The 26537-nt window shown below is 45.2% G+C and overlaps 3 protein-coding genes across 4 annotated transcripts in view; 1 reads left to right on the forward strand and 2 right to left on the reverse strand.

Annotated features, from left to right (window-relative positions):
• Positions 1-15258, reverse strand: part of LOC138976808 (leucine-rich repeat-containing protein 74B-like) — a 66146-nt gene extending 50888 nt beyond the window's left edge. For both annotated transcript variants that reach the window (XR_011459157.1, XM_070349701.1), the window contains exons 1-2: positions 13698-15258; positions 7493-7652 (exon numbers count right to left, since the gene is read on the reverse strand). Coding sequence is in view for 1 of the 2 variants with exons in the window: in XM_070349701.1 (XP_070205802.1) it covers positions 7493-7652; positions 13698-13894 (357 nt within the window). In the remaining variant the exon portion in view is untranslated. The remainder of the gene's footprint in view (positions 1-7492; positions 7653-13697) is intronic.
• Positions 15259-19540: 4282 nt separating this feature from the next.
• Positions 19541-24885, forward strand: LOC138976809 (coiled-coil-helix-coiled-coil-helix domain-containing protein 10, mitochondrial-like). The gene is made up of 4 exons (XM_070349704.1): positions 19541-19698; positions 20629-20809; positions 23284-23494; positions 24313-24885. Exons 1-4 carry the CDS (start codon positions 19667-19669, stop codon positions 24327-24329), a joined length of 441 nt encoding a protein of 146 aa, XP_070205805.1. The 5' UTR covers positions 19541-19666; the 3' UTR covers positions 24330-24885.
• A 208-nt stretch (positions 24886-25093) lies between these two features.
• The window catches only part of LOC138976810 (kinesin-like protein KIF22), a 28296-nt gene continuing 26852 nt past the window's right edge, over positions 25094-26537 (reverse strand). Inside the window, exon 17 of the mRNA XM_070349705.1 lies at positions 25094-26343. Within this exon, the coding sequence (XP_070205806.1) occupies positions 26317-26343 (27 nt within the window). The 3' untranslated portion in view covers positions 25094-26316. The remainder of the gene's footprint in view (positions 26344-26537) is intronic.

Genomic DNA, 26537 nt, shown 5'->3' on the forward strand with positions numbered 1-26537 from the left:
GCCCAAAGACCAAGGCCTGGGAACAATCACTTGGCCAAAATGATATCTGTCGTTTCAGGGTACCATGTGAGCGGAGCCTATGTTAGACCACCATGTATAGACTCATCAACAGTTAACAAGATGTCAATCAATCAATCAATATGAGGCTTATATCGCGCGTATTCCGTGGGTACAGTTCTAAGCGCAGGGATTTTTTTTCATTTTTTTTTCATGCAATTTATATCGCGCACATATTCAAGGCGCAGGGATTTATTTATGCCGTGTGAGATGGAATATTTTTACACAATACATCACGCATTCACATCGACCAGCAGATCGCAACCATTTCGGCGCATATCCTACTTTTCACGGCCTATTATTCCACGTCACACGGGTATTTTGGTGGACATTTTTATCTATGCCTATACAATTTTGCCAGGAAAGACCCTTTTGTCAATCGTGGGATCTTTAACGTGCACACCCCAATGTAGTGTACACGAAGGGACCTCGGTTTTTCGTCTCATCCGAAAGACTAGCACTTGAACCCACCACCTAGGTTAGGAAAGGGGGGAGAAAATTGCTAACGCCCTGACCCAGGGTCGAACTCGCAACCTCTCGCTTCCGAGCGCAAGTGCGTTACCACTCGGCCACCCAGTCCATGTTATGTGATTCTTAACAGTAATGATTACACGTAATAAATCTGTGGCAAACCCACAAACAGCTCGTGAGTAATGCTTTATTTATAAATATCACAAACGTCATATACAACACTCGTTAAAGATAGTCATTTACTGATTTTGAAGTACATGGTGTGTTTTTTTTAAATTAGTATGTATGCATAACACAGGGCGGTGTTGTTCCAAAAAGACCAAAGGGCCATTGCAGCAGAATGAAGTGAAAGAGGGGGGGGGGTATCTCATTACTGGAGCAATCACACGCTTCAGACGCAAGTAGTGTACATAAGGGAGCCAATCACTCGTAATAATCACTTGTGAGAGCTTTTGGGGTCAAGCCATTAGCGACGTCACGTGGTGTCACGTGAGTGCAGTCAGTCACGTGCAACATGGCGGACTTACCAGGAAGGTGCTGTTGTCTCCTGTCCACTGAACAGGGCAAACAAATATTGGTGTTGCTATACTTTGTGGCAAGAGAGGGACGGAGAGATACAGAGACAGGAAGGTGCTGTTGTCTCCTGTCCACTGAACAGGGCAAACAAATATTGGTGTTGCTATACTTTGTGGCAAGAGAGGGACGGAGAGATACAGAGACAGGAAGGTGCTGTTGTCTCCTGTCCACTGAACAGGGCAAACAAATATTGGTGTTGCTATACTTTGTGGCAAGAGAGGGACGGAGAGATACAGAGACAGGAAGGTGCTGTTGTCTCCTGTCCACTGAACAGGGCAAACAAATATTGGTGTTGCTATACTTTGTGGCAAGAGAGGGACGGAGAGATACAGAGACAGGAAGGTGCTGTTGTCTCCTGTCCACTGAACAGGGCAAACAAATATTGGTGTTGCTATACTTTGTGGCAAGAGAGGGACGGAGAGATACAGAGACAGGAAGGTGCTGTTGTCTCCTGTCCACTGAACAGGGCAAACAAATATTGGTGTTGCTATACTTTGTGGCAAGAGAGGGACGGAGAGATACAGAGACAGGAAGGTGCTGTTGTCTCCTGTCCACTGAACAGGGCAAACAAATATTGGTGTTGCTATACTTTGTGGCAAGAGAGGGACGGAGAGATACAGAGACAGGAAGGTGCTGTTGTCTCCTGTCCACTGAACAGGGCAAACAAATATTGGTGTTGCTATACTTTGTGGCAAGAGAGGGACGGAGAGATACAGAGACAGGAAGGTGCTGTTGTCTCCTGTCCACTGAACAGGGCAAACAAATATTGGTGTTGCTATACTTTGTGGCAAGAGAGGGACGGAGAGATACAGAGACAGGAAGGTGCTGTTGTCTCCTGTCCACTGAACAGGGCAAACAAATATTGGTGTTGCTATACTTTGTGGCAAGAGAGGGACGGAGAGACACAGAGACAGGAAGGTGCTGTTGTCTCCTGTCCACTGAACAGGGCAAACAAATATTGGTGTTGCTATACTTTGTGGCAAGAGAGGGACGGAGAGATACAGAGACAGGAAGGTGCTGTTGTCTCCTGTCCACTGAACAGGGCAAACAAATATTGGTGTTGCTATACTTTGTGGCAAGAGAGGGACGGAGAGATACAGAGACAGGAAGGTGCTGTTGTCCCCTGTCCACTGAACAGGGCAAACAAATATTGGTGTTGCTATACTTTGTGGCAAGAGAGGGACGGAGAGATACAGAGACAGGAAGGTGCTGTTGTCTCCTGTCCACTGAACAGGGCAAACAAATATTGGTGTTGCTATACTTTGTGGCAAGAGAGGGACGGAGAGATACAGAGACAGGAAGGTGCTGTTGTCTCCTGTCCACTGAACAGGGCAAACAAATATTGGTGTTGCTATACTTTGTGGCAAGAGAGGGACGGAGAGATACAGAGACAGGAAGGTGCTGTTGTCTCCTGTCCACTGAACAGGGCAAACAAATGTTGGTGTTGCTATACTTTGCGGCAAGAGAGGGACGGAGAGATACAGAGACAGGAAGGTGCTGTTGTCTCCTGTCCACTGAACAGGGCAAACAAATATTGGTGTTGCTATACTTTGTGGCAAGAGAGGGACGGAGAGATACAGAGACAGGAAGGTGCTGTTGTCTCCTGTCCACTGAACAGGGCAAACAAATATTGGTGTTGCTATACTTTGTGGCAAGAGAGGGACGGAGAGATACAGAGACAGGAAGGTGCTGTTGTCTCCTGTCCACTGAACAGGGCAAACAAATATTGGTGTTGCTATACTTTGTGGCAAGAGAGGGACGGAGAGATACAGAGACAGGAAGGTGCTGTTGTCTCCTGTCCACTGAACAGGGCAAACAAATATTGGTGTTGCTATACTTTGTGGCAAGAGAGGGACGGAGAGATACAGAGACAGGAAGGTGCTGTTGTCTCCTGTCCACTGAACAGGGCAAACAAATATTGGTGTTGCTATACTTTGTGGCAAGAGAGGGACGGAGAGATACAGAGACAGGAAGGTGCTGTTGTCTCCTGTCCACTGAACAGGGCAAACAAATATTGGTGTTGCTATACTTTGTGGCAAGAGAGGGACGGAGAGATACAGAGACAGGAAGGTGCTGTTGTCTCCTGTCCACTGAACAGGGCAAACAAATATTGGTGTTGCTATACTTTGTGGCAAGAGAGGGACGGAGAGATACAGAGACAGGAAGGTGCTGTTGTCTCCTGTCCACTGAACAGGGCAAACAAATATTGGTGTTGCTATACTTTGTGGCAAGAGAGGGACGGAGAGATACAGAGACAGGAAGGTGCTGTTGTCTCCTGTCCACTGAACAGGGCAAACAAATATTGGTGTTGCTATACTTTGTGGCAAGAGAGGGACGGAGAGATACAGAGACAGGAAGGTGCTGTTGTCTCCTGTCCACTGAACAGGGCAAACAAATATTGGTGTTGCTATACTTTGTGGCAAGAGAGGGACGGAGAGACACAGAGACAGGAAGGTGCTGTTGTCTCCTGTCCACTGAACAGGGCAAACAAATATTGGTGTTGCTATACTTTGTGGCAAGAGAGGGACGGAGAGATACAGAGACAGGAAGGTGCTGTTGTCTCCTGTCCACTGAACAGGGCAAACAAATATTGGTGTTGCTATACTTTGTGGCAAGAGAGGGACGGAGAGATACAGAGACAGGAAGGTGCTGTTGTCTCCTGTCCACTGAACAGGGCAAACAAATATTGGTGTTGCTATACTTTGTGGCAAGAGAGGGACGGAGAGATACAGAGACAGGAAGGTGCTGTTGTCTCCTGTCCACTGAACAGGGCAAACAAATATTGGTGTTGCTATACTTTGTGGCAAGAGAGGGACGGAGAGATACAGAGACAGGAAGGTGCTGTTGTCTCCTGTCCACTGAACAGGGCAAACAAATATTGGTGTTGCTATACTTTGTGGCAAGAGAGGGACGGAGAGATACAGAGACAGGAAGGTGCTGTTGTCTCCTGTCCACTGAACAGGGCAAACAAATATTGGTGTTGCTATACTTTGTGGCAAGAGAGGGACGGAGAGATACAGAGACAGGAAGGTGCTGTTGTCTCCTGTCCACTGAACAGGGCAAACAAATATTGGTGTTGCTATACTTTGTGGCAAGAGAGGGACGGAGAGATACAGAGACAGGAAGGTGCTGTTGTCTCCTGTCCACTGAACAGGGCAAACAAATATTGGTGTTGCTATACTTTGTGGCAAGAGAGGGACGGAGAGATACAGAGACAGGAAGGTGCTGTTGTCTCCTGTCCACTGAACAGGGCAAACAAATATTGGTGTTGCTATACTTTGTGGCAAGAGAGGGACGGAGAGATACAGAGACAGGAAGGTGCTGTTGTCTCCTGTCCACTGAACAGGGCAAACAAATATTGGTGTTGCTATACTTTGTGGCAAGAGAGGGACGGAGAGATACAGAGACAGGAAGGTGCTGTTGTCTCCTGTCCACTGAACAGGGCAAACAAATATTGGTGTTGCTATACTTTGTGGCAAGAGAGGGACGGAGAGATACAGAGACAGGAAGGTGCTGTTGTCTCCTGTCCACTGAACAGGGCAAACAAATATTGGTGTTGCTATACTTTGTGGCAAGAGAGGGACGGAGAGATACAGAGACAGGAAGGTGCTGTTGTCTCCTGTCCACTGAACAGGGCAAACAAATATTGGTGTTGCTATACTTTGTGGCAAGAGAGGGACGGAGAGATACAGAGACAGGAAGGTGCTGTTGTCTCCTGTCCACTGAACAGGGCAAACAAATATTGGTGTTGCTATACTTTGTGGCAAGAGAGGGACGGAGAGACACAGAGACAGGAAGGTGCTGTTGTCTCCTGTCCACTGAACAGGGCAAACAAATATTGGTGTTGCTATACTTTGTGGCAAGAGAGGGACGGAGAGACACAGAGACAGGAAGGTGCTGTTGTCTCCTGTCCACTGAACAGGGCAAACAAATATTGGTGTTGCTATACTTTGTGGCAAGAGAGGGACGGAGAGACACAGAGACAGGAAGGTGCTGTTGTCTCCTGTCCACTGAACAGGGCAAACAAATATTGGTGTTGCTATACTTTGTGGCAAGAGAGGGACGGAGAGATACAGAGACAGGAAGGTGCTGTTGTCTCCTGTCCACTGAACAGGGCAAACAAATATTGGTGTTGCTATACTTTGTGGCAAGAGAGGGACGGAGAGATACAGAGACAGGAAGGTGCTGTTGTCTCCTGTCCACTGAACAGGGCAAACAAATATTGGTGTTGCTATACTTTGTGGCAAGAGAGGGACGGAGAGACACAGAGACAGGAAGGTGCTGTTGTCTCCTGTCCACTGAACAGGGCAAACAAATATTGGTGTTGCTATACTTTGTGGCAAGAGAGGGACGGAGAGATACAGAGACAGGAAGGTGCTGTTGTCTCCTGTCCACTGAACAGGGCAAACAAATATTGGTGTTGCTATACTTTGTGGCAAGAGAGGGACGGAGAGATACAGAGACAGGAAGGTGCTGTTGTCTCCTGTCCACTGAACAGGGCAAACAAATATTGGTGTTGCTATACTTTGTGGCAAGAGAGGGACGGAGAGATACAGAGACAGGAAGGTGCTGTTGTCTCCTGTCCACTGAACAGGGCAAACAAATATTGGTGTTGCTATACTTTGTGGCAAGAGAGGGACGGAGAGATACAGAGACAGGAAGGTGCTGTTGTCTCCTGTCCACTGAACAGGGCAAACAAATATTGGTGTTGCTATACTTTGCGGCAAGAGAGGGACGGAGAGATACAGAGACAGGAAGGTGTTGCTATACTTTGTGGCAAGAGAGGGACGGAGAGATACAGAGACAGGAAGGTGTTGCTATACTTTGTGGCAAGAGAGGGACGGAGAGATACAGAGACAGGAAGGTGTTGCTATACTTTGTGGCAAGAGAGGGACGGAGAGATACAGAGACAGGAAGGTGTTGCTATACTTTGTGGCAAGAGAGGGACGGAGAGATACAGAGACAGGAAGGTGTTGCTATACTGTGTGGCAAGAGAGGGACGGAGAGATACAGAGACAGGAAGGTGCTGTTGTCTCCTGTCCACTGAACAGGGCAAACAAATATTGGTGTTGCTATACTGTGTGGCAAGAGAGGGACGGAGAGATACAGAGACAGGAGCGAACAGAGAGAAAGAAGGGGGAGATTACACAACATGGAGCAGCAGACTGACAGAGGGTCGAGTTACATTCAGGCAAACAGTTTCTCCTAAACTTAACATTGGTTTGTGGTGAGAGGGCTACAACATAAGACGAAAACACACACACACACATGTACACACACACACACACACACACACACATGTACAATCACACACATACACACACATGTACACACGCGCACACATACACACACACACACAAAACCACACACACACATACACTGACACACACACATACGCGCGCACACACACACATACGCGCACACACACACCAAACACACACACACACACACACACGACACACACACTCTCTCTCTCTCTCTCTCTCTCTCTCTCTCTCTCTCTCTCTCTCTCTCTCTCTCTCTCTCTCTCTCTCTCTCTCTCTCTCTCTTACAGACAAAGGTATTCTACACTGAGACAGGCGCTCGAACTGACACTTCGGCAAACAAAGAGACTGCTGTCATAACAACAGGTAATACACTAAAGACAACGCAACGTAAGAATACATTTGATAAACACGTGAACAAAAGGCTGGTAGAGACAGGCAGACACAGCAATAACCACAGACAGGCTGGACACAGCAATAACCACAGACAGGCAGACACAGCAATAACTACAGACAGGCTGGACAAAATAATATGGGCTTGAGCTTGGCCTTGTGGAGTTAGCCAGGAGTCTGATCACCACTGACAATGCTGCAGCTCCACACACAGACACTAAGCCCATGCTAGCTAGCCAGGAGTCTGATCACCACTGACAATGCTGCAGCTCCACACACAGACACTAAGCCCATGCTAGTTAGCCAGGAGTCTGATCACCACTGACAATGCTGCAGCTCCACACACAGACACTAAGCCCATGCTAGCTAGCCAGGAGTCTGATCACCACTGACAATGCTGCAGCTCCACACACAGACACTAAGCCCATGCTAGCTCTCGAGTGCAATAAGCGGATTGGTCTCAGGAATGGTCGATCTTGCACCAACAGGAATGTTGCTTGTTTTATGTCGTCGTCCCAAATGTCATGTAGCTTTCCCCTGTTCACCGCAGGGCCGGACCAAGTGTATGAGAGAAAGGGGCTTCCGGTGCCGTTGGAATGATTTTGCATTTGAAAAAAAAGGTGTATTTTGGGGGGAGGGTTTCCGGACACACCGGATAAGCTTGTGTCCTGCCTCTTTAGCTCTTTTCACAAACCCTACATCAACCACACACAAAACACAGAGTGACGTACCTTGTAGCACTGATGACGACTGCCGGGTCTACTGGATACACTGGACGCACCGGACACACGACTGGGGGGTCCATGCTGACCCTCCGCCCCGTCCAGCAAGCGGCCACCCCCCTGGCTCAACAGTGAACTCGTCCGCTGGCCTCCCGGTGCTGACTTGAACCTGCCGGTAAATCGTCAACTTTAGTTCTGTGCACTCACAAAAGCCACGGCGGAATAAGATGTGATAAACCGTTAAGGGACGATATCGCTCTAAATGCACGGCATGTGCAACGATAGTAAGAGTTATGCGGAATTATAAATAAGATTCGTAAGACTGAGAGATCGGTGGCTATCAGCAAAACTAATTGAGCAAAATAATTTCCCAATCTGTACCAATCTGAACCAATCTGTAGTCTGATTACATCGCTCAACGGCTTTTAATAATAATAATAATAAAGTGTATTTATATTGCGCCTATCCCTTACAAAAAACAAAAATATTTGGCTCTAAGCGCATTACAACATGTGAAGGACTTGGTACAATCAAGTCTGACAAGTACAACAGCACAATATACAGTCGGTCTCTTAGGTAAAAGCAGCTTCGACAGTTAAACACTTCTACTAAAAGATCCTCTAACAATTTACAAACATAGTTAAAGAACATCGAGTTAATAGGAATTAAAAAAAAAGGTTCTTATAATAAAACTATCTAGCGAACGACGAAGAAGAAGAAGAATAAAACTATCAATGTCAATGTATAACAAGTCATTCAACGTAAATGGCCAAAGAACAACAATAAAACAATGGTGATAAAACAGTTATACTCAATGGCTAATAACGAGGCAGAGTTAAATAGTATCGACACAAGATTAAAACAAAACATATTTCTGGAGACGAATTAACAACAATAAAGCAATGGTGATAAAACAGTTTTACTCAATGGCTAATAGCGAGGCAGAATTAAATAGTATCGACACAAGATTTAAACTAAACATATTCCTGGAGACGCATTTAATAATTATACATGTATCAAATAATCAATGTACAAAATACAGCCCTCGCAAGCAACCCGCCCCCAGCCGGCCCACAGCGCGCTACGATGGCAAGCGACCCCTCTCCTTAATGTGGCAAATACTGAACAGTGCACACAACCAATTACTCGCATATACTCGTGTCGCTCACTCGCACACACACACAAACACACACACGGACAACATCGAATCACTCGCACAGGCTAGGGGTTGAAGTATTCCCGGAAGAGGTGTGTTTTTAGAGAGGACTTGAAGGAAGGGAGAGAGGTAGAAAGGCGGACAGACATGGGCAGAGAGTTCCAAATAGAGGGAGCTGTGTAGGTAAAGGCGCGCTTGCCGAAAGCGTTCAGTTTGACGCGTGGGACAACAAGGTGCCCTGCGTCAGCGGATCTGAGGTTGCGTGTGGGGACGTGTGGCTTTAAGAGCGAAGACAGGTAAGAAGGGGCAGAGTCTTGAAGGCTACGGTAACACAGGGTAGCTATTTTATATGTAATGCGTGCTTTGATTGGTAGCCAGTGAAGGGTCATGAGGAGAGGGGTGACATGGTCGCGCTTGCGCTTGCGCAGCACAAGACGTGCTGCATTGTTCATGATGCGCTGTAGGCGGTCTAGCTTGGCGTCTGGGAGGCCGGCTAGGAGCGAGTTGCAGTAATCCAGTCTCGACAAAATAAAAGCCGAAACCAGTGTCTTGGTTGCGTCGAGGGAAAGAAGGTGTCTGATTTGGCTAATCCTCCGCATTTCAAGAAAGGCGGTTCTGCAGAGTGAGTTGATGTGGGCGTCCATTGACAGGTTACTGTCAAGGTGGACACCCAGGTTTTTTACTTTAGTGCTGAATGTGACTGTGGTATCAGAAAGGGTAAGACTGGATGTTTCTGAAAGAAGCTTTAACTTTGATTGTTTGCCAACTGGCATGATCTCTGTCTTATCATCATTCATCTTGAGCTTGTTGACTGTCATCCACTGTTTGATGGAATCGCTGCATGATTCTATTGACTGCACTAACTCTGTAAACTGTTTGGTGTGTGCGGATTTTTGTAGTTGAGTGTCGTCTGCGAACATGTGGTACAGGACATTGTGGTGCTTTATGACTTTGCTTAACGGCTGCATGTACATAGTGAATAACACTGGGCCTAACACAGATCCTTGTGGGACACCATACTTTAATATGGTGTCCTCGGAGTGCTTATTCTGGATCACAACAGCCTGAGTGCGTCCAGTCAGGTAGGAGCAGAACCACCCCAGAGCCGTGCCTGTTATGCCGAATGTGGTGTTCAACCTTGCCAGCAGTATATCGTGGTCAAGGGTGTCGAACGCTGCGGATAGGTCCAACAGGGCCAGAAGCGAAACAGAGCCGCTGTCACAAGCAGTGAGAAGATCATTCGCTACCTTAAGTAGGGCTGTTTCAGTGCTGTGATCTGCGCGGTAGGCGGACTGTAATGGTTCAACCATACCTGTCTTAGCGAGATGCTCTGACAATTGGGCCAAAACAACTTTTTCAAGGACTTTCGAAACAAAAGGCAAATTGGAGACAGGGCGGTAGTTCTTGAAAGTGTTGATGTCAAGGTTAGCTTTTTTCAGGAGGGGAGTGACTACTGCATGCTTAAAAGAAGGGGGTACTTGACCGGATGTGAGGGATTGATTTATGATGTCAGTAATGACAGGGAGTAATTCCTCTAGACACTCATTTAATAGCTCTGAAGGAATTGGGTCGAGAATACAGGATTTGGGTGGAGCTTTTTCAATGATCTTCTTCACTTGTTCTTTAGTGACAGGAGAAAAATCGGTGAGGTGGGCGCCGTGAAATGGCGCATGCTCTGGATGCCCAGGAGCAGCATCAAGCTCGACTCGGATCTTCTCGATTTTTTCGGCAAAAAAGTCCCCAAACTTATCTGGAAGGTCATCAAGAGGGACGGAGTTTGGTAGCTTTTTATTTTGAACTTTACCGAGGAGCTGCCCTGTGATCAGAAAGAGTTCTTTGCTGGAGGTGCTGTTCTCGATTTTCTGAGAAATAAACTGGTGTCTGTTCTTATCCACCATCTCTTTGACGGCCTCTCGGTGAAAAGTAAAGATTTGCCTGTGGACCGTGAGAGCCGATTTCCTCCACTCTCTCTCAGCACGACGCCGATCTTGCTTGGCTGTGGAGACCTCCGGCGTAAGCCAAGGTGCCGAGGGTCTGTCGGTGACTGTGCGTGTGGTGAGAGGGGCGTGCTTGTCCAGAATCCGGCGCAGGTCGCTGTTGTAGCTGGACACGAGGTCATGTCTGTCTAACTGGAGTGCTCTGACGTCATCCTTCAGTGCTGCCATGTCGATCCGCTTCATGTTGCGCGAGGTGACGACTCGTCTGGCAGGGCCTGGCTTCTGAAGGTCGAAGCTGAAAGAAATGACGAAGTGGTCGGAGATCAGCATGTCCTGCACAATCAGGTCTGAGACGCCGACGTCCCCGCCGACCACCACCCAGTCAAGGGTGTGTCCACGACGATGCGTCGGCCTGTCTACCAGCTGGGACAAGTTGAGAGTGGGGAGCAGTGTTTTCAGCGTGTTAGCGTTCGAGTCCGACTGTGAATCATAATGAAGGTTGATGTCTCCGACAACTACAAGATTACAGTGCAAATTGGCGTATTCGTCTAAAAGCTCTGTGAACTCAGCCAAAAACTGCGGAGTAGATAGTTTGTTCTTTTTATTGGGGGGAGGGCGGTATACACAAAGAAATGTGAGGTCTTGATTGCAATGACGGATTTTAGTCTTGCACAGTTCAAACGAAAGAAAATCAAACCGTTCAAGCGAAATGTCTACGCAGTCGCGCAATGAAGTGCGATAGAGCACGGCCAGACCACCACCCGCGCCAGTCAGACGTGGGCAGGAGTGGAGGTTGAAGCCCGGGGGAGTCATCGCTTGCATCAGGGGCTCGTCGCCGACCTCTCTAAACCAAGTCTCTGTTATGAAGACTAAGTCCGCTTGGCTATCGTGTATCAGTCATCTCTCTGGACGGACGCAAAAATCCTACGCGAATCTATCAAAACAAGTTATCTCCCTTATGTTGTTTGCGAGCCGTGTTCGCGAGACGAAAATAATTGCAGATTGGCCGACTTCGACAGTGATCTCCGTTCTGTTCTTCACAGTTATGATAAAGACATCGTTCTAAGGTCAAAACAAGTCGAAATTTTGGGATTGCTGCCGGAAGGAGACCGTAATATATGGTTGCATCACCAGGGGCCGACGAGGGGGGGGGGGGGGGGGGGTTCTGGGGTTTCCGGACCCCCCTCCCCCCCTCCAGCCAAAAAAAATAAATATTTTTGTGTGTTTTTTTGGGTTGAGTTTGAATTTTTGGGGTATTAATCAGTGACAAAATCTGCTGCCTGAAACTGGTAATGATCATCCTCAGAATGCACCAGATTGCACCATTTTGCATCCTTTTTTTCAAAATTTTCCGGGGGGACATGCCCCCGGACCCCCCTAGCAAGCTAGGCGCTTCGCGCCGTCGGCTAGGCGCTTTGCGCCTTCACACCCATATCTTCACAATATTCTTTTGAAAACACCCCCCCCCCCCCATAAAATGAACTGATCCGCCCCTGCATCACTACAGAAAAAAATCGTCTGTGCTTCAGCGAACGCCGAAACCAAACGGTTGATTATCCCGTGACACTGTTGCCATATTTAGAGTTGTTTGCACAGTAAATACAGCCGCGAAAAATAGCTCCCTTGAAACTGTCTTACAAATAAATTCCTTTGTAATTCAAAAATTACACAACACCATGAAAAATCATTATCGACGATCGCGAATCTGCTTACATCCATAACACATTACAAAAAGCTCTAAATATTTTAAAGAAAAATCGGTTTCCTTGCCAGACAAGGAAACTCAAAGCATCCTGTCAGGGAGAGAATGAGCCGAACTCATGTTGACCTGAGGTCAGGATGGTACCAAATGTTGATGAAGATTTGTGGAATGTGTCTATACGTTTACGGATATGGGATGCGTTGAGTCCATGAACAAGCCTGGATAGAGCATTCAAGCAAGCTTTCACAAGAGACAGCACATTTGACAGACAATCGTGCAGATGCGTTGCAACCGAAGCCAGATCTCGATGAAAGAAGATAAGCTTACTTCGATTAATTCCGCTTACCTCATTTTCATTGGTGGTTAAAGGGGGACAACTCCTAGGCGTAGTGCTGACGGTGAGAATTATTGTGCGACACTATAAACTTCACCTAGCAGGGCTGGTGTATGACAGGGAGGGAATTTCAACCTGACGCAGGGCGAGGAGGAGGGGGGGGGGGCTTGCACCCGGATACGGTTGATAATTAGCAGTTGAAAGGGGTCTTTTTGGTCTCTCCTTGACTGTAAAAAAAGGGAAATTTGCAGGTAAGTTGGGACTTCCGGAACCGAGGACCTCCCCCCCCCCCCTCTATACAACTTTTAAACAAATAATTTTGTTGTATAGCCATAAGATTTACTGCAATACTTAACCTGTCATAATTTTTAAATCTTCTATTTTAAATGGTATTTTTCATGTTTTAGCGGCATCAAATTTTATATGCTTGTGTGTGTATGTGTGTGTGTTTGTGTGCGTGTTTGTGTGTGTGTGTGTGTGTGTGTGTGTGTGCGTGTTTGTGTGTGTGTGTATGTGTGTGTGTTTGTGTGCGTGTTTGTGTGTGTGTGTGTGTGTGTGTGTGTGTGTCCGTCTGTCTGTCTGTCTGTCTGTGTCTGTGTAATTGTTCTTTATATTAATGTGTTTTATGTCATTATGTGTTCATCCACAATGTAATATATGTCTTTCGATATAATAAAGTATTATTGTATTGTATTGTATTGTATTGTATTGTATTGGATTGGATTGTACGAGTATTGCATTGCATGGCATGGCATTGTATTGTATTGGATTGAATTGGATTGGCATGGATTGTACGAGTATTGCATGGCATGGCATTGTATTGTATTGTATTGTAAGAGTATTGTATGGTATGGTATGGTATGGTATGGCATTGTATTATATTGTATTGTATTGTATTGTATCGTATCGTATTGTATTGTATCGTATTGTATTGTATTGTATTGTATTGTATCGTATCGTATTGTATTGTATCGTATTGTATTGTATTGTATTGTATTGTATTGCATTGTATTGTATCGTATTGATCCAGCCCTGCCTAGTGAGCATGGAGTGTGCAAGGCCCCGAGTGAAGACAGCCAACCCACCTGCTGCCCTTGGAGGTGGCCTTTGCTTTCCTCCTGGTGACGGGTTCCTCCGTGGAGTCCCGCTTCTTGCTTTTGGATGACGGCGTGGCCTTGTAGTGCGCTGCCCTCAGATTGCCCTGGAGAGGAGCCCCGCCGGTGGCGCGCTGGGTGCTGGCCGTGGGGTGGTTACACGACGAGGTCATGGAACTGTCCGCCATCTTATTCGGGTTGTCTTAATAATTTTTCAGAATATTTAAAAACTTGAAACTTTTTTGTGTTTTTTTGTTTTGCTTTATAAGTCCATGATCTTTGTACTGTTGTAGCCACACCGGTCAGGCCGTGTACCATGAACAACTTGATTGTAAGTACTCCATCAAGTGAACCCAAAACTAAGCCATGCTTCACAGTTTCGCCCCGACCATTGGCTTGGTTTGTTTTTGTCTCAGAAAGACACGAATGTTAACACACCACACACACACAATCTCCACAAAAACACCGTCCTGGTGTGGGTCTGACGGCTTCCTTCCTGGTCAACGCCCCAGCCTACGCCAAAACAAAACTCCTTAACTTTTCCAATGACACGAAAACCAGTATCCCGTCGTAGCTTCGGACTCACAATAAAATCCCTAACAGTGTGGTCAAGTTTCGGGGGACAATGACTTCCACACAACCCAGTACCCAGCTGACCAATCTGCGAGACCAGTTTTGAACACACCGGTGTCACGATTTCATCTTTCGCCTGTGTACATATTTCCTACTCGACATATACTCAAGACTGAAATGTTGTTTCCTGGTAAAATTAGGAAGTGAAATTATTTATGGACGAAACGCATGTCAGTTTCTTGCATGTGAAGAAAATTGGTGGTAAAATTTAATAGATTTCACCCCCAAATTCGAATTCTTCGAAAACGTGTACTGAGTGGTTACGTCCCTTGAGTAAGAAGAAAATTTGTTTAGGATGAATCAAATTTCTAAGTTAAATAAAACAAATTGGTTGGACAAATTTGGCCCCATGAATGTAAGGTACACAAGGTCGCTCATCAGTACTATCGAAGGGTGTTTTTTTGTTCAGTGTAGAGTTTATACTAGATCAACGAGGCCGAGAAGCGAAATATCACCACGGCGAAAGATGAAAACGTCACACCGGCAAGTCAGGTAGCCAAAACACGGGCCTGTTCCACCACCAACACAACACGCAACCCCCCTCCACCACACCACGCCTCCACTAGTCACAGAGATCTACAGCTCCCAGGCAGCGGTGTGTGAAGTATACGTAGCAGGTGACACAACTAACCGGCACCAACAGCTAATGACACCGTAACTAATCCCGTCAGGCATGCGGCAACACCTTTCAGCGCACCCACAAATCATTGTTCCCTTGCGTCGCGGGAACTCTCGCCGCCCAGACAAACGATCACTACTGTTTTGGCACTGCCGGTCGGTCCTATAGTTCCCTGGTTGCTCCTAAGTAAATTGCTGGCCAGATTATGACAAAGTCCAAGAGACCAAAAGTGTAAAGGTCACGTTCGCCACACACCTCTGGTCAGTTTCTGTCAATCGATGATTATTGATTTTTGCCGCGCCGTTTAGGCCACCAGGCGGGGTTTTGGCAGCTAGGCGGATCACAGACAGTAATCAATAATTAGCTCTTTGACTCGACACACGTTCTTTGCTTTGCCGGCTTGCGTCTTGTGATTTTACATTGAGCGACACTGACGCGGATAGCATGAAGACAGTCTTGTGATTTTACATTAAGCAACACGCGGATAGCATGAAGACAGTCTTGTGATTTTACATTGAGCGACACGCGGATAGCATGAAGACAGTCTTGTGATTTTACATTGAGCGACACGGGGATAGTATGAAAACAGTCTTGTGATTTTACATTGAGCGACACGCGGATAGCATGAAAACAGTCTTGTGATTTTACATTGAGCGACACTGACGCGGATAGCATGAAGACAGTCTTGTGATTTTACATTGAGCGACACTGACGCGGATAGCATGAAGACAGTCTTGTGATTTTACATTGAGCGACACGGGGATAGCATGAAGACAGTCTTGTGATTTTACATTGAGCGACACGCGGATAGCATGAAAACTGTCTTGTGATTTTACATTGGGCGACACTGACGCGGATAGCATGAAAACAGTCTTGTGATTTTACATTGAGCGACTGACTCTGACGCGGATAGCATGAAGACAGTCTTGTGATTTTACATTGAGCGACACTGACGCGGATAGCATGAAGACAGTCTTGTGATTTTACATTGAGCGACACGCGGATAGCATGAAGACAATCTTGTGATTTTACATTGAGCGACACTGACGCGGATAGCATGAAGACAGTCTTGTGATTTTACATTGAGCGACACGCGGATAGCATGAAGACAGTCTTGTGATTTTACATTGAGCGACACGCGGATAGCATGAAAACAGTCTTGTGATTTTACATTGAGCGACACGCGGATAGCATGAAGACAGTCTTGTGATTTTACATTGAGCGACACACGGATAGCATGAAGACAGTCTTGTGATTTTACATTGAGCGACACGCGGATAGCATGAAAACAGTCTTGTGATTTTACATTGAGCGACACTGACGCGGATAGCATGAAAACAGTCTTGTGATTTTACATTGAGCGACTGACACTGACGCGGATAGCATGAAGACAGTCTTGTGATTTTACATTGAGCGACACTGACGCGGATAGCATGAAGACAGTCTTGTGATTTTACAGTAAGGGGCTGAGTCCTGGGAATCACTGACTGAGAAGAAAGGTGCTTCGCGTCTTTCCCAAGTGCGACAGTCGTTTGATTTCACGCTTGAAAGACCTACATAAGCCCGGTTACGTCAAATCCATTTGGTTTCCTGCCGGTTCGGCTACACAAGTCGATCCCTAAGTTTGCTCGGATTACCGCCTTTCCTGTTTTGTTCGCTAGTTAGGTCACCGTTCGTGGTGTAAAAAAAAAAAAAAATCGTATTATGGTCGCTTGTTATATCACCGTATGTGGTGCAAACAGAAAAACGTATTATGTTCACTAGTTAGATCACCGTATGTGGTGCAAACAGAAAAACGTATTATGTTCACTAGTTAAATCACCGTATGTGGTGTAAACAGAAGAACATATTATGTTCACTAGTTAAATCACCGTATGTGGTGCAAACAGAAAAACGTATTATGTTCACTAGTTAAATCACCGTATGTGGTGTAAACAGAAGAACATATTATGTTCACTAGTTAAATCACCGTATGTGGTGCAAACAGAAAAACGTATTATGTTCACTTGTTATATCACCGTATGTGGTGCAAACAGAAAAACGTATTATGTTCACTAGTTAGATCACCGTATGTGGTGCAAACAGAAAAACGTATTATGTTCACTAGTTAAATCACCGTATGTGGTGTAAACAGAAGAACATATTATGTTCACTAGTTAAATCACCGTATGTGGTGTAAACAGAAGAACATATTATGTTCGCTAGTTAGATCACCGTTCGTGTTTTTTTCGTGTCCCTGACTTTTTTGATTACTTATATCATTTGTTCAATATAATCGAACCTGCCCTGGCGACTACCTCTCTATTGCGATCACCTGTAAATCAGCACCACCACATAGGATTCCCGACGAGGTTTTCCCCCTCTATATAATTCACCTTCCTAAAACGAGCACCTGTCAATACCGACCAGTTTTTGTCTGTCCCGTGGGTGGTCAGTAATAGACAGATTCCACTGTATCTCTTGATCACAATCACATTTTGATATTCCCAACCTCTGCTCTCTGGGTCTATACACTGTCGAAATATAGCAAAGATTTGTGTCATGTACACTAATCTGTCGCTGTGTTCCTTGTGTATGTATTCATCTGATCATCCGGGGTGTTGCAGGTAGCTCTGTTTCCTCCTTGGGGATGAAGCTACCAGGGGAAGGGATTGTGTTGGAGGTGCGGGTAGAGGGGTACAGACCTGTTTACCCCTAAAACATTGCATGTGTATTTTCTGGGAGCAAAATGAGGCAAATGTGTAGTTTTGTAATTGAATGTGTAGAATTTCTCGTCGACCTATCACAACAACAAGAACAATGATTGCTACTTTTTACCACATGTATTGATTGACTGACGGAAAAATGGGAATTGCAGACAGTGCAATGAGCATGATGTTTTCCTTTCCGCGAAGACAAGGCATGGGTAGTCCTGATGATATTTTGGCAGAAAGACTTGGTTCGGCGCATTGCTCGTCTTTTTCTTTTTGGTCGGTGGCCTTTCGGAGTCATTTTCTTCACAGTTCTCATCTTCACTTTCGTGTGCTCTGCGTTCAGCCATTGTGTCGAAACGCCCGCATGGTTTGGCAGTAACGCTTTCAGTTGTGCCCGGCATTTGCTTGGAGAAGCCTATTCGGCATTAACAAGCTACAACGCAACGCCCGTGGGCGCTTTACGCGCTGCACGCAGCAAACGACTGCTGGCCGAAAACATGGATTGGAAAATGGATCGGTCAAGGGAGATGAAGAAAATTACGGATTGTGATATGCGTAGCCAAAACAATACCGTTTGCGTGCAGGGACGGGGCGGTGTGAGAGCACAACGGGACAAGGAACAGGTGTAAAGACAAAAAAGTAAAAAAAAAAAAAAATTTTTAAATACCGTTTGCGTAGAAAACGACAGACTTGCGTAGTTGCGTAGTATATTATTCAAATTCGTAGTTTACTACGCTCAATGTGTAGTGTAAACAGGTCTGGGGGTAGCCCTTCCGGTGCTCCCCCTTGGACCTCCCTAGTCTAGGACCCTGGGTCTTCGCGAGGTGGCCATTGTGGCGTAATCCCTCCGGACTAGCATAACGTTTCCCTATCCCAAGACCACATCCTCTACGAGGTGACCCTATCAACTAGGCAGCGCAAGCCCCTAGGCGAAACACGGCAGATCCAGAGGAGAGAACCTCGATAAAAAATTTGAGCTGCCATGAAGACGGAGCATGTTGGCTGAGGACAGCGGGCAGACCTTCTGTGCCGACACCCATCTACAGGAGAAAACCAGGCATGCACGCATCAAACCCAACATGGCCATGGCCATCTGATCCATTATTCAATCCAAATCGCATTTCACCATTCCAGCCGCGGCCCGCTCTCTGTTTCTACCCACGTCAAATATGGCCAGGTTCATATAAAGGGATTATTGATACTGTTATGTAGACCGTAGTATGTGGGTTTTTTCAAGTTATCAATTCTTGATTTACACTCGCGTGATTTGACCCTTCCATCTAGTATTTTTGTTTCCATTCAGTCAAAATCGTTCTAGTCAAGTTTACCAGACAGCACTGTCCCAGGGACCAGACTAATACTACTAGTCTCGTGCTTTTTCTGATTATATGTTTAATAAATTAAATATTAAGATTACTTTTCATCGCAGATTCACCAATGCAATCCACCATCCTCCTTTGCTATTTTGATTAATCCTAGTGTAAAAAAAAGACTGCCCAAAAATCAGATTCTAGCTGTTACTACAGATGTTTATCAGTGTTTTCCCAGTTGCCCCCCCCCCCCCTCCACACACACACACACACACACTTTCAAACGGTACCACACTAGTTACAGAGCTGTGTGATCTTGGAGCGCTAAGAAACAAGAGAGGACTGGAAGCTATATAATGCGTTGTGAAAACAATACCGGTGAAAAACAGGCCTAAACTCTGGGGGAGTCTTGAGACGTACTTTGCACGACTGAGCGGATTAAACTCAAAAACAACGCAGGTGCTAAAAACATGTTCAGCCGTCTCATCAGAGACATCTCTGGTCTCATGCAATCTGCGTCCGAGTACATAACCGCTCTTTGAACCTCAGCCAAGTATTTTGACCAATCAGAAAAACGGAACACCAACACTGCGCAGATTGGTTTTGTAACGGAAGTTCTAGAAAGTGCAAGGTCGAAGTGTCTTTCAGTTGCACAGGCGAAGAAACTCGGCTGTCTACTTGATCAAACAAGAAAGAAAACACAAGATGCCACGACGTGGAAGATCAGCGCCCATGAGGTAAGGTGTTGGTGTTTTAAGCCTAAGAATGATCTAATCGAATAAACGTGTTGTTTTCGTGCTTTCTTGATCGAAATGGGTCGGTTCACGTGTTGCAGACGATATATTCAGCAACTTGAACTTCATTACAATGCGTTTTTGACGCAAGATTGTTGTCTTAAAGAAGATACGGTCTTCTCTGTCTGCCAACTGCAACTTAAAACATGTCTCTCTGTGCTCTAATCTTCCTATTTAAATGACTTATTATCTTCTTTTCTGCTGCGATCCGTTCTCACTTTCAGAAAGTAAGTGCACAAGTAGCTGGCTGATGTAACACCTTGATTACGAAAGAATGAATAACGTATAAAAATTAAAATCGTGTGTGTGCGTGATTTGAGAGAATAGGATGATAAACCCAGTGTTTACTGGCCCAACATTTTAGAAAGGTAGACTTTCACTTTGTGAGCTGGTGTTTATGTTGTAACAGCTTGGACCTGTCTTGTGTTATTCACTTATTGTTTCTCTTACTTGCGATGATGGGATCTATGTCGACCGAAAGAGTGGGATTCCCTGTAAGTGGAGTTCCTGTAGGTGGATTCCCTGTATACAGGGAATACCACAGGGTGTAGTTCCTGTAGCGTTTCGCTGAAAGTCACGTGATGCTTAGCGACATCGGTATAATTTGATGTTTTTTTTAATATTTCTTAGAAATTTGAGTATGGTTTGCAAGTTTTATTGAAAAACTCCACCTACAGGGGATCCCACTGTTTTGGTTGACATAGACCCCATCAGCCTGACTTGCAGCTACTAGAGACCCCATCAGCCTGACTTGCAGCTACTAGAGAGGACGTCAGCCGGCTTTGTTTATCCTCAGAAATGCATGTAACCAGTGTTAGAATTTCAGTGTGATGTGAATATGATGTACATGACAATCACTGTGTGTGTGTGTAGGCCCATGGCTCCAAGCAGGCCGATGGCTCCAAGCAGGCCGATGGCCAGCAGGCCCATGTCCACTGCACCAGCCCACCCCCCACCGGCCGCCCCTGCCCATGCACCCGCTCAGCCGCGACAGCCGGGTCTCTTCGCCAACATGGCCGCCACTGCTGGTGGTGTCGCTATTGGGTCTGCTGTGGTATGTACACAATGCAGTATAGTTAAGATATAAAACCAATTATCAATATTTGAGTTGAGTTCAAGCATTTTGAATTGAAATAAATTTTGCAAGACTCCCAACGTACGATGTGTCTGGAAACACCTCCGCGCGGAGGTGTTTTGCGGCAATCATAGCAAAGATAAAGAGGGAAAATTTTCTCAGCTCGCGTGGCAGCAAGCACTATGTCTCTACACTGATGACCAATGTTTCTGTCCTGCCATACCTTTCTGAAACAAAGTAAAATGTATGTCTTGCCATAACTGAAAGTCAAGTGATTACTTCTTCTGCGTTCGTGGGCTGAAACTACCACGTACACTCGTGTTTTTTGCACGCGTGAAATTTTACGTGTATGACCATTTTTTACCCCGCCATTTAGGCAGCCATACGCCGTTTTCGGAGGAAGCATGCTGGGTATTTTCGTGTTTCTATAACCCACCAAACTCTGACATGGATTACAGGATCTTTTTCGTGCGCACTTGGTCTTGTGCTTGCGTGTACACACGGGGGTGTTCGGACACCGAGGAGAGTCTGCACATAAAGTTGACTCTGAGAAATAAATCTCTCGCCGAACGTGGGGACGAACTCACACTGACAGCGGCCAACTGGATACAAATCCAGCGCGCTACCGACTGAGCTACATCCCCGCCCTAAGTGATTACTGAAACTTTTGCTTTATCATTTTAGTACCGCCCTGATATGGCCCTTCGTGGTCGCCTGGGCGTTAAGCAAACAAACAAACAAATCATTTTAGTATTCTGTTGAAGCATGTATTGAAGCTTAGATCTTAGAATCATTAAGTAAAAAAAGCCAAGATTACATTCTAATTGCATGTACTCCACACGTGAAATGATTTCATTTCATTTTCATTTCATTTTCATTACTTTATTGTCCCATCGCTGGGAAATTCGGGTCGCTTCCTCCCAGTGGAAAGCTAGCAGCAACGGAGTCGCGCTACCCAAGTGTCTGCGTGTTTAGGTGTATTCAGCCACCTGCACTTATGGCAGAATGACCAAGGTCTTTTACGTGCCATTGTGATGACACGGGGGTGGGACATGGCGTCCGTCCCTGGGTCTGCACATAAAGTTGACCCGTGTCCGTCCCGGCCCGAATTCGAACCTGCGACCTTTCGATCACAAGTCCAGTGCTCTACCAACTAAGCTACCGGGCCCAAAATGCAGACATGGGATTCTTCCGTAAAATTACGGAATTCCGTAAATTTTTAGGCTCCAGGGATCATTCTTGAGATTCGTGCAAATCCGCTGAGAAAATTTTGGGGTATATGTAGGTATAGACCCAAGTTTTTCGGCCGGTCCGCTGATCGCGACGCTCCATTCCATACTATTCTTGAACGGTTGGTTCATAAAACGGTCAGACTGTTGCTGGTCGATCCGTATGGGAACGCGCTCTGTGTCTTTGTCTCCCACAGTCACCGTTTCAACGTAGCTATCGGGGATTCAGTATAAGCATACCGTATGAGAATGATTCGGCGCCATTTTTACATCGCTTTGAGCCACTTGCCAAAATGATGAGGAAGCTAAAGCGAGACGAAACCGTTCTATCCCGGGAAATTGACCAGCAGAAGTACAAGAAAAATCTCTGGAGATTCGACTGGCTCGATGAAGTTGTATCATTGAGCTGGAAATACGAGAAAGGCCAGAAGACACAAGACGTGAAACTGAAAGTTGGCGATGCTTTTGCTAAAATCAACTTGCCGGGAAAAGCTCAGTGCACTTTGTGCAACGATGTTAATGTTATCAACTACGGTTCCAATGGAAAGACTGCCCTCAAAAGCCACTTGAAAAGCAACAAGCACCTGACTATCCTGAAAACCCAGTCGTGTAATCAGTCACTGGGGTCGTTTGGCACCGACAAGGTAAGAACATTGAAACCACACCGTCACACGCCACGCCTCTCTCTCTCTCTCTCTCCCTCTCTCTTTCTCCTCCTTATTTTGAGTCTTAGCGTAAAATTAATTTGAGAAACATGGGAAGGAAGAGAAAGGGGGGGGGGGGGGGGGCTATGATTAAGCTGAAATATGCATTTCAGGGCCATTTTTGTGTGTCTAAAACACTAAAAACCTTCAGTTGCCCCTGGACCCTACTGGGGGCCTTCTGCGGCCCCCAGACCCCCACCTTTTTTTTTCCTTAATTATCAATTTTTCTGAATCCCATGTCTGAAAATGATGTCCAAAATGCAGTGTGATCCAGTGAATCTGGACACGCTTGTCAGCACATGGTGGTGCATCATGATTTTCATGTGTTGTTGATCAAACATCAGTGCAACCAGTAAAGATGGCTTACAAGTAGTTTGCTTTGAATTTAGTGAATTTTGACACTTCCGTCGGGAAAAGATGTCCTGCACATATTTCTTGTTTTAATCAAGCTCAAACTTACAGAAGCTGAAATTTGAATCCAACCAGTAAAGATTGTTAACAAGCTGTTTGCTTTGTGCAGGGACACACCATTGGCCACGCCATGACCGGTGGCGGTGGTAACCAGCCGCAAGAACAAGCCCCAGCCCAGCCTGAACAGCAACAGCAGCAGCAGGGGTACAACCCGTGCCAGCGAGAACTGCAGCAGTTCCTGGACTGTGCACAGGGCCAGGCCGACATCGCTCTGTGTTCCGGTTTCAACGAGGCTTTGAGGCAGTGCAAGGTGCAATACGGTGAGTTGAATGCACTGTAAACAGCGCCTCAGTGGCTGCTTCTGGTCAGGTTCAGGCATGGGATTTGATTGTCTGAGAAAAAACTGGACAATTAAGGGAATCAACTGGCATGTTACTGGGATTACTTTAAATTTTTAGATGAAAATCTGAACAGTTTTAAAAGCATACTGTGTACCGTGTTCATTGTGAAAATTCTAAACTACACTGCCAACAGAAGTCATGTACAAATGTTATTTTGGGTAACACTGGACAAGCTTTGAGACAACCGACATTCGTATCGGCTCATAAAGCAAGAAATTTGCATTTGTGGCCCTCATTATTTGTGGAAAGAAATCTGATTTGCAGTTTTAGAATATACATAAGAAAATTCCCATACCTGAACTTGGAGCAAGCTAGGTTAAGGGGAGACAACTTTTGTTTGTAGCTCAGAAGGTAGCTCACTGGTTGTCTCTTATCCCCAGTGTAGCTTTCAACTCAGCGTAAGCACAGTCAGTAAGTTTGTCACTGTAGACAGAAGCATGAGAAGGAGAATGAGTGGGGGGGGGGGGGGGGGTTGTAGTTACATATACCAAGGGGTTAGCTTGAGTGACAAATTGCAACGCCATCAGTGGAATCTGAACAAACGTCTGCAGTTGTAATGAAGGCGAGTGTGACTTGACAAGGATGTCACTTATTGGGCATGTGTGAAAATGTAGCGCCAGTTTGACACTTTAGTCGGACACAATGTGATACTGTATATCAATATTCTATGATGAAATATAGTGCGTTATATCGGTAGGACGAATAAAAGTTTACATTGTGTTTTTTTGTGTCCACAGGTGGGCAGCAGCCTTAACGCAGTGTGACACTGTAGAGTGATTTTCTGGTGCAAGGATTGTGAATGGAGGGTAGCCGACAAAAGTAAATGGAGCGTTCTTTCTCATCTGGATTCACCCGCTCTCCACAGCGATGGACAAGTGTATAGTCTAGTACAGTGCTCACTGGTGTTCTGGAGTGGCACCAACTAGGGTTGTGTTTTAACCATTTTAATCAAGATGCCAATCTTAATGCTGTTTTGTGGAACACATGTTGTGGTCATCATTAGAAATGTGATCTGATTGGTCAGATCCCATAATGGCCATATATATATAGTAAATTTGTGCAAAATGTTGACAAATTCAGATATTTTTTGGGGGGACAGTGTGTAAAATGTTAACTCTTGCCTCGACAAATTTTGTTTGTGAGATTTGAGTTCTTGTTGGTAAATTCCCCACATGGAATGTTTGAAGAACGATTAAAGAACAGTTTGTATCATGTTAGTGATAAAGAAGTATCAGAGTTTGCAAATGATTTACTATGTTAACATGTGGTGCAGAATAAATGTATGCTGTCATGAACTGAGGCAAAACAACTGAATGAGTGTTAATGTATTCATGGTTGTGTGTGTGTGTGTGTGTGTGAGAGAGAGAGAGAGAGAGAGAGAGAGAGAGAGAGAGAGTGTCTATGTGTTCCACAGTTACTTTCCAACTATGAAATGAACCAATCAAGTGCATGAGACATGACAATTTTCAAACTTGAAAACCAGAGAGGAAAAGAATGCAAGAGAAAGAAAGAAAAAACGAGAAGGTTCAAGTGGAAATCGTGCTAAAAAAATTCATGTTGAATGCAGTATTTACTTTTGATTTTCATGTTTGTGAAACTCCACAGGAAGCTACTGTATTTACATATAAATTACATGAACATTTGCAATTAAAAACAGGCGTTTTAAACAAAATAGGAATGACATGCACATCATTCTCTGCGGTCAATAACAACTTCACAATGGATTAAGGGTCTATGAATCGGCAACATTTAGAAGTTAGCAGGTGCAGATTATCCCTCTCTGCCAAGAAACTGGCTTTTTGAGTCAGCCTGGTCAGATTTGAATTTCATATTACACATTTTAACCAACAGGTATTTTACACACACACAGAAGCACAGATACTGAGATAGAGAATCATGCATTGAGCAAGAGACACTGACACTACACACGCACACTTACCAGAATTTCAGGACTGTACACAATAAAGTTATTGTGCCTACAAATTATTTTACAAAATGCATCCACCATAGGGACTTGCTCAATCCATTGTTTGATTTTAAATGTAAACAATCTGTTTCCTTTTTCCATGTCCATTTATATAGAAAAAAAAAAATACACACACACACATTAAAAGCAGATCATGACCGTCAATCAATATAAATGCACAAGTGAACATGAGTCCAGGGTGCCCCCTTCCCCCCATCCCCCATAAAAAAGAGATCAAAACAAGACTGAGACTGAAGCACTTCCCTTTGCATATGAGTTAGAATCATAGCTGCTTCCAAACATCAAACGCAAATCAAGAAACTTCAAAATTGTGAGCGGACCAATACTCTTCAGACATTCGTCGTGACATTCCTTGGTCACTGTGTATGAAAGAGCACCGACCAAGACAGGTTTGCTGGACTTCAGGACACGTCAGTGGAGTTGTAACTGTTTTACTCCGAAAGCGGCGTATGGCTGCCTCAATGGCAGGGTAAAAATAGTCGTGCAAAAACAGGAGTGAACATGAGAGTTTCAGCCCATGAACGAAGAAGAAGAAGTTGCTGTTCAGCACAGAGAAAGCTGGATGTTTCACTGAAACTGAGCCTTGACTTGACTCTTGTCGGCTGTACTGAAGTCCTTAAGTATTGTTTCTGGATGCGTCCATTTGTGCACCAGCAATACTTTGTCATCTGACAGAAGACAACTTCATTTCGTGAAGTCTGCGACGTGCAGCTGCAACTTGTCTAGTGTCCTCTCTGTAACTGCCTCTCCTTGTTCAGTCGTCGGTAAGGATAAAGTTTCTCTGCAACAATAAGAAACGGATATTAGAGACTCAATTTGAAACCAGAAATATCCACATTCTAGTCATTTTAAAGCCACAGTTGCTGAGCTATTTTGTACGTCTGTTTTTCTTCTCTTTTACAGCATGCTAAAAATTAGAAAAGAGGTATTGATCAAATCTTTAAAATTAAAAATTATTTTTTTTTTTACATTAAC

Source organism: Littorina saxatilis, linkage group LG9 (assembly GCF_037325665.1).
Source record: "Littorina saxatilis isolate snail1 linkage group LG9, US_GU_Lsax_2.0, whole genome shotgun sequence".
Taxonomy (NCBI): domain Eukaryota; kingdom Metazoa; phylum Mollusca; class Gastropoda; order Littorinimorpha; family Littorinidae; genus Littorina; species Littorina saxatilis.